An 8,498-nucleotide genomic window follows, 5' to 3' on the forward strand; every position below is an offset into this window, starting at 1 on the left:
CTTCATTGACAGCAATTCAAAAGTAACCATATTTCTTTTAAAAATGTATATTTAAAGCTATATTTAAACAAACCTTCACTTGTATGTGCTGAAGTCCACCGTTTCCACCTGGTGGTGAAGTCCTGGAACAGCACTAGTGGAGAAGAACTTTACTGTCTTGACTGTCTCTAGTGGCAGAATGTGTAACTGCCCTGAAATGACATTGTACTGAACTGGACTGACCTCAACCATATTACAACTAGTGGCAGACAATCAAAAACTAGGTTAAGAGGTTTGAAAAACTTCAGTTCCAAACCATTTTCATTTTTCCAGGCAATGCAACCATCAGACGTTTTAAAAGAAAAAAAAAAAAAAAAAAAAAAAAAAAAGTGTCCCAGATTTCAGCTCTTCATGCAAACCTCAGATTTTCATTGTGAATCAAAATCTCTAAAGGGACTCCAAGATATTTTTTAAAAGACTATATGGTTCACAAACCTTGCTATTTGGGGGATAAAAAGTGTCACGTTCTCTCAACTTTACCTGCATAAGCAATACGCTCAATTACCTGCTGTCAGCAGGCACAAAATCTCATGACTCGAATTTCATTTAGTGCATCAAACATAAGGGCAAAGCAAATCAGAACTAATTTTACTATTAAGTTTTGCGTTTTAAATGGTCAGACCAGTATAATCAACTAGAATATGTCACTATTTTTTAAAATAGGCTCATTTTCCAACTCCCCTAGAGTTAAACAGTTGAATTTTACCATTTTCAAATCCATGCAGCTGATCTCCAGGTCTGGCGGTAACACTTTTAGCATAGATCAGCATAGATCACTGAATCCGATTAGACCGTTAGGCATCTCGCTCAAATGACCAAAGAATTTTGATATTTTTCCCATTTAAAAACATCGTCTACCAAGACCGATGGAAAATGAAAAGCTGCGATTTTCTAGGCCAATGTGTCTAGGAACTATATTCTCATTCCGGCGTAATAATCAAGGACTTTGTTGCCGTACAATGGATGCAGCAGGCGCAGTGATATTACGCAGCGTCTAAAAAATAATATCATTGCACCTGCTAAATGAAAACATTAACCGAAAAAGCACCCATCCAAACTGGAAAAAAACCCTTAAAACTAAACTACCTTACATTTATAAAAATTGCCAAAGACTAAAAACACTGATAATTAAAAATTAGCAGAAATTAGATGAGCAGACAAACTGAAAATATATAAATAACCACATTAAAAAGACAAAGCTGTAAGACGACACTAGGTCCATAGTAAGAGAAAAATGGAATAAGCTTGATAAAACAGAATATATATTAAGTGACTGGAAAAAGCAGAAGTTGATCTAAACTTCTAAACTTATTAGAAATTCATAATCAGGGTTGCCAGATTTTCACAATAAAACTCAATTGCATCCTGGGGTGGAAATATGCATTTTTGGCTGGATTCCCCATTAAATTTGGCTAATTATCACATTTTTGGGAATCGCTTCAACCCAACTTGTGGCAACTACTTAATGAGCCCAAAACAGCAGGAAAACTGTGGACTTGGCAACACGGTTCATAATCTGAAGCTGATTTTGGTACCATTCATTTAACTTAATAGTTTTTGAACAAATTATACAGTGCTCCAAAAATAAAGTATTTTATAGCACTTAATAGCTATATGCATCAATTAATTTGCAGTAGAAAGTACGTTACAGTAAACATTGAAACACAAAATAAAAGCAGAGAAACAAAAATGGAGTTGGGAACACTTTATTCTCTGTTAGGAGACTTCTGTACATTGAGGATCAAGTGCCACTTGAATTTCTCTTTAGGGATGTATAAATTTAAGCATAAGCACTATGCAAACATTGACAAAACATTAGCGATACAGGAAACAAAGTCTACTCGAAGCTTGAGAGGAAGTTGAGCACAACCTCCTTGAGTTTTGCATCGGAGGCCTCTGAAATCTTACCGTCGCTCCTGGAAGCACAAGAGTAGAAACATTTAGTGGCTGCAGCTCAGGAACAACGTTCACAGGCTCTTCTTAAGCAGAATTGCTTACCTGATGGCTGCGAGCAGATCCTGGTGCTGGCTGATGACGTGTTGAAGGAAGGCTTTCTCGAATTTGGTGATCTTGCTAGGCTCCATCTTGTCCAAGTGTCCTCTCACACCAGCGTAAATGACAGCCACCTGCTCCTCAATGGCCATGGGAGCTTAAAACAGCACAGGAAACAGTAGTTATTACAAAGCAGTAGCTTGAGGGAACCTATCCTCCTATGCAATAGGGGGCAGTGGTGTACTTACAGTACTGGCCCTGCTTGAGCAGCTCTGTGAGTCGCACGCCTCTGTTCAGCAGCTGCTGTGTGGCGGCGTCCAGATCAGAACCGAACTGGGCGAAGGCGGCCACCTCACGGTACTGAGCCAACTCCAGCTTCATGGTACCAGCCACCTAGACAAACAGACAGGTGTTTCAGAACCATTTTCACATAAAAATGAGATGAAAGGCATTAATTGGGAGCCAAAACAAACCTGCTTCATAGCTCTGGTCTGGGCAGCAGAGCCGACACGGGACACAGACAGACCCACGTTAATAGCGGGACGGATACCCTTGTAGAACAACTCAGTCTCCAAGAAAATCTGCATGAGGAGATTGAGATCATTAGCTTGGGAGTCAAATTAGTGATTGTGCAGAAGATCTGCTTGTGCATTGACTCACCTGTCCATCAGTGATGGAGATGACATTGGTGGGAATGTAAGCGGACACGTCTCCGGCCTGGGTCTCGATAACGGGCAGAGCAGTGAGGGATCCACCACCGAAGTTGTCGTTCATCTTAGCTGCTCTCTCCAGCAGACGGGAGTGCAGGTAGAAGACATCACCGGGGTAGGCCTCACGACCAGGGGGACGACGCAGCAGCAGGGACATTTGGCGGTAGGCAACAGCCTGAAGAGCAGAGTTAACTATTCATTTCTGCATTCAAACTCAAGACATGTCAACTCCTTTAATACAACTCAAAAAGCATCCCAGGATGCATCTATTAAGTTGGGAGAGCATTTAAAGCATCAACTTGGTGGTAAGCAACTTTTTTTTTTTTTTTTTTTTTTTAAGTGTAAAGTGTAACTCTTAAAATGTAACTTAATTCTAAATGTTACTTCTAAATGTAACAAATGTAAATGTAACTTAAATGCAACTTAAGACATTCTAAATGTTACTTTTAATTGCAAATATAACTTCAATTTAAGCGTTACTTTTAATTTTAAGTTTTAAATGTAAATTAAATGCAACTTAAATGCAACCTTAATGACTTCATTCTAAGTCTTACTTTTAATTCTAACAAACTTAAGTGTTACTTTTAAATGTAACTTAAGTGTAAATGCAACTTAAATGTTAACTTTTAAAATGTAACGGATTCTAAAAATGTAACAATTCTAACTTAAATTTAACTTTTAAAATGTAAAAAAGTTAAATGTAACTTAGTTACTTTTAAGTAATTTACATTACTTTTACTTCTAAATGTTACGTAAGTGTAATTGTAACTTAAATGCAACTTAGTGACTTAATTCTAAATGTTACTTTTAAGATGCAACTTAAATGTAAAGTAACAATTCTAAATGTAACTTAATTCTAAAAATGTAACTTAAATTTAACTTTTAAAATGCAAGCAAGTTAAATGTAACCTGATTTTTTTTAAAAAAAAAAGTTACTTGTAGTTAAGTAATTTTGTTACTTTTAAATGTAAATGTAACTTAATCGTAAAAACTAACAATTTTAAAGTTACTTTAAAAATGTAAATCTAAATGCAACTTTCAATCCTAAAATGTAAATTAAGTAACTTAAATATTTAAAAGTTTTAATTTTAAAAATGTAAAAATAATTCTAAAATGCAACTCAATTCTTTCAATCCTAAAATGTAAATTAAGTAACTTAAATATAAATGTAACAACTTGTTTTAATTGTTACTTTTAAATGCAACTAAATTCTAAAATGCAACTCAATTCTAAAATGCAACTCAATTCTAAAATGCAACTCAATTCTAAAATGCAACTCTAAAATGTAAATGCAAGTTAAATGGAACTTTTAAATGCAAATGTAAATGCAAGTTAAATGGAACTTTTAAATGCAAATGTAGCTTTTAACTTTTACCTTTCTTGGCAACTACATAATTCTCATTAGGGCTGCATGGTTGTTTCTTTTGAGAAGTGCTTCTGGTGCATATTGCAAATGCATATTAAAGTGATCCACTGAAGTAATTCTTAAACGCGCATTAAAGGGTTTCCAAACACAGAGCAAATGCAGTTTGAATAAGCCAGCATTTACCATGAACCAAGCCAGTGCAGACACCAGCCGATAATGAAATACTCAAACCTAAGAGCAAACGGCTGCACTTCACTGAAACATGCAGGGATATTTAATTAAATTCACAACAAGACATATTTGCCTTTTGGTTTTATGAATTATGCAGCCCTAATTCCCATATGGTTTACCATTATAAAATGTGGAAAAAGTTGTGCTTGGTGCATGACTTTGATATTTGCACCAGCATATTAAAGATGAGGTCACTTACAAACCAAGCCAAATTCTATTGGTCAACATGGCAAACAACAAATTTGAACCAGTTGGGGAAATTTTTCACCTTGAAATACAAATTATGTGGGATTTGTCCCACAGAGCTTCAGTAAATTCTCACCTGTTTGGAAAGATCGTCGTAGATGATGAGGGCGTGTTTGCCGTTGTCTCTGAAGTACTCGCCCATGGAGCAGCCAGAGTATGGAGCCAGGTACTGCAGGGGAGCGGCGTCGGACGCGGTAGCAGACACCACAATGGTGTACTTCATGGCATCGGCGTCTGTCAGCCTCTTCACCAGCTGGGCCACGGTGGATCTCTTCTGCCCGATGGCCACATAGATGCAATACAGCTTCTTTTTCTCTTCAGTGCCGTCGTTGAAGCGCTTCTGGTTGATGATGGTATCGATGGCAATGGCGGTTTTGCTGCAGGAAACAAATTTAAAATGATGACTAAGCTCAAACAAAGCAAGCATTTTTATTTCATTTCAAAAGTCACTGCATCTTACCCAGTCTGTCGGTCTCCAATGATCAGCTCTCTCTGGCCACGGCCAATGGGCACCAGACTGTCTACGGCTTTGATGCCAGTCTGCATGGGCTCCCTCACAGAGATGCGGGGGATGATGCCAGGGGCCTTCAGTCCCACACGCCTACGCTGCTTAGAGCCCAGGGGTCCCTTTGGAAGAGAAACAAAGACAGATTTGTCAACTAAAGTCTGGCAACTATTAGATAAAGAAATTCAGGGGAGCCATTACTACGCAAGTATCCAGCTGGTGGTCAGACCTTGCCATCAATGGGGTTTCCCAGAGCATCCACAACACGGCCGAGCAGCTCCTCTCCGACAGGAACGTCCACGATAGCCCCTGTTCTCTTGACGATGTCACCCTCCTTGATCAGTTTGTCGTTACCGAACACCACAACACCAACGTTATCAGGCTCCAAGTTCAGAGACATGCCCTATGGAGAGAAACAAAAGGGTCATAAATGTAAAATGCAGTTAAGCCAACAAAAGAGACAGGAACACATAATTATTAAAACCCAGCTAATTTTTAAAAATTTTAATACAATTGGTTTTAGTGTACCATTTAATTTAACCAATATTTGTATTTTTAATACTAGTATTCAGATAGATCATTTTATGTATAACTACTCAAACTACACCGTTTTATACCATTTTATCAGATAACTTGATGTCATTTACACTTACCATTTTACACAATTTTAAATAGTGTATATAAACAATTTAATCTTAAGTCTACCAGTCAAGCTGACAGTAAGATTTTTAAATGTTTTTTAAAAGTCTCTTCTGCTCACCAAGCCTGCATTTATGATCTAAAGTACAGCAAAAACAGTAAAATGATTTAAAATATTTTTACTATTTAAAATAATTATTTTCCATTTGAATAAATTTTAAAATGTAATTTCAAAGCTGAATTTTTAGCATCATTACTTCAGTCACAAGATCCTTCAGAAATCATTCTACTATTCTGATTTGCTGCTCAAAAAAAAAAACATGTTGAAAACAGTGGAGAAAAATTTTGAAAAAAAAAGAAAATGATAATAATAATAATAATAATAATAATAATAATAATAATAATAATAATAATAATATAAAATAATAAATAAATATAAAATAATATAATAAAGTTTATTGAACAGCAAATCAGCATATTAGAATGATTTCTGAAGGATCATGTGACACTGGAGTAATGATGCTGAAAATCCAAATTTGATCACGGGAATAAATTACATTTTACAAACTATTAAAATAGAAAACATTTTAAAAATAGTAAAAATATTTCACAATATTACTGCTTTTGCTGTAATTTGAATCAAATAAATGCAGGCTTGGTAAACAGAAGGGACATCATTAAAAAAAATAATAATAATAAAAATAAAAATAAATAAAATAAAATAAATAAATAAAATAAAATCTTACTGTCCAAACTATTTTGACTGGTAGTGTATACCATTTTATTTAAATAATCAGACTTAAGATTATTCATTTACAGTACAATTTAACAACATAACTAGTCAGACAATTTCATTTTAATTTATACTACACCATTTTCTAGTATTTATACATTTAAGCATTTATATATTTATGGAAGTCCACACTTTAAACAAAATACAATATACAAAGTCTACGAATATTTTGAAAATTATAAATGTGTGAATTAAATAAACAAAATAGGTGTGTCAATACTTGACTGGTTTGCATATACACACACTAGTTTCTAAAACGTGCATCTCTAACTACAATATGCATTGGCTTTTATTTTATTGCATATGTTGTAATAAATCATCTGGACTTCTTGATGGCTCAGCCACGACCTCTTGCCAACTCACCTTCAGACCAGAGGAGAACTCCACCATCTCTTCGGCCTGCACGTTCCTCAGCCCGTACACACGAGCGATACCGTCACCGATGGACAGCACACGGCCGGTCTCCTCCAGATCAGCACCAGTATCGGCTCCAAGAATCTTCTCCTCCAGAATGCTGGACACCTCCGCTGTGCCTGGAAATAAAACGCAGAACGTTTTGAGCATGCATTTCTAAGTGCGTCAAAAAGAAAGCAAGAAACTAGATAACCCAAGTGCAAATAAATTAAACATTTAATAACCTGTCTTCTGCAGCCATGGTCTGGCGGTGTGCAGGTTCTTTGCTCCAACACATGCAGCAGCGGCTACATTCTTGGAAACCTGCATTTGCAAATATATTGGTTTGTGATAAACACACACCTTAAGATTTAAGCATGTTGCATGCGAGCCCTTGACCTTCATGTGCCATCAACAACCACGTCACTGGAGCTACACCCATTCAGCTTACAAATGAGCTTTTAAAAGCAGGCCAATTGCAAATACTAAATCGAAGTGTGGATGTACAACTTTTCATTTGCAATAAATCATTATCTGATTGCGCTTAGACATCATTATGCGGCACAACGCACCATGTCGTCATCGAAGCTTCCGCCTAAATAAAGAAATAACCTACAATGCAATAAAAACTAACACGCAGAAGTACGCACTTAAACATTAAACACTAAAAAGACACCAAATTCACGTATTCGCGTACTAAAACCAATGACAGCTGACATGTCATAAACCCAAGTAGCATTTCCTGACCTTCAATGGGGAATGTCATTCATTGATCACAACCTTGCTAAACATGCAACTTTAATCTTTTGTAATTTAAATACTCTTTTAAAACACGTAGGTTCCGTTCCCTTAACGTACACTTTGCTGTAGATGACGACAAAAATCAAATAAAGCTAAATGAAACGCAGGCCCGAGATAATCCAAGATGGCGACGCGCAACCTCACGCCATTTACAAGCGCTGACATTCACCGGCTCAGTCGTTAAAACACCACAAAATGAGACTTACGAATCCAGCCCGTCTGGGCAGGGTGCGGGCCAGAGCCGCTGCGACGCGAACGGAGAGCATGTTTGTGGATATTTAGTGTAGCGGGAGTTCGAGCTTGTGTCCTCCTGCAGCGGCCGGCTGGAGCGCGAGGAGCTGAGTGAAGGAAATGGAGGTCGCGAGCGCAGCTCATATAGGAAAGGTCAGCGACAGACCCGGATGCAGTTCCTCGGGACGACGCAAGACATTTTTGTTCAAAATATAACATGTACAGTCAAGGTTATGTGCACTAAACAGCGTTTGTGTTGATTTAAAAATAATTATAAAAATACATTTACATGTATGCATTTAGCAGACGCTTTTATACAAAGGAGGAAAAAAATGTGTACAATTTACAATTCAAATACAAACTTTAGCGGCACATTTCAATAACTGAACACTGTTAGTGTTGATACAGTAAGTTGAAAAAATACAGAAAGAAAAAAAATACAATAAAACAGGAAAACCAAACAAAAAAAGAAGAAGGGTGCGTTTCTCATTCTTTATGACTGAATACGTCTTTTCAGAAAGTGAAAGAAACCAACTCAAGCCAACATTAATT

At 36.7% G+C, this 8,498-nt stretch overlaps 1 protein-coding gene across 1 annotated transcript; it reads right to left on the minus strand.

The window, feature by feature from the left end:
• Positions 1-1,729: 1,729 nt before the first annotated feature.
• On the minus strand, positions 1,730-8,089 carry atp5fa1 (ATP synthase F1 subunit alpha). Its single transcript, XM_051092491.1, has 11 exons — positions 7,922-8,089; positions 7,160-7,238; positions 6,885-7,054; positions 5,319-5,492; positions 5,045-5,211; positions 4,661-4,961; positions 2,692-2,916; positions 2,505-2,612; positions 2,280-2,424; positions 2,038-2,188; positions 1,730-1,955 (listed from the first exon to the last, which is right to left on the minus strand). The coding sequence occupies exons 1-11, from the start codon at positions 7,979-7,981 to the stop codon at positions 1,877-1,879; spliced, it is 1,659 nt and encodes a 552-aa protein (XP_050948448.1). The 5' UTR covers positions 7,982-8,089; the 3' UTR covers positions 1,730-1,876.
• Between the last annotated feature and the right edge of the window lie 409 nt (positions 8,090-8,498).

This window comes from Labeo rohita, chromosome 21 (genome assembly GCF_022985175.1).
Source record: "Labeo rohita strain BAU-BD-2019 chromosome 21, IGBB_LRoh.1.0, whole genome shotgun sequence".
Taxonomy (NCBI): domain Eukaryota; kingdom Metazoa; phylum Chordata; class Actinopteri; order Cypriniformes; family Cyprinidae; genus Labeo; species Labeo rohita.

Bases quoted from the DNA above. Each gene is read 5' to 3' on its own strand.
- atp5fa1 (XM_051092491.1), bottom strand. From the start codon at position 7,981: ATGCTCTCCGTTCGCGTCGCAGCGGCTCTGGCCCGCACCCTGCCCAGA. The intron at 7,055-7,159 runs GTTATTAAATGT...TTTTATTTCCAG, and splicing joins ACCATGGCTGCAGAAGACAG to GCACAGCGGAGGTGTCCAGC. The intron at 5,212-5,318 runs GTCTGACCACCA...TCTCTTCCAAAG, and splicing joins GAAACCCCATTGATGGCAAG to GGACCCCTGGGCTCTAAGCA.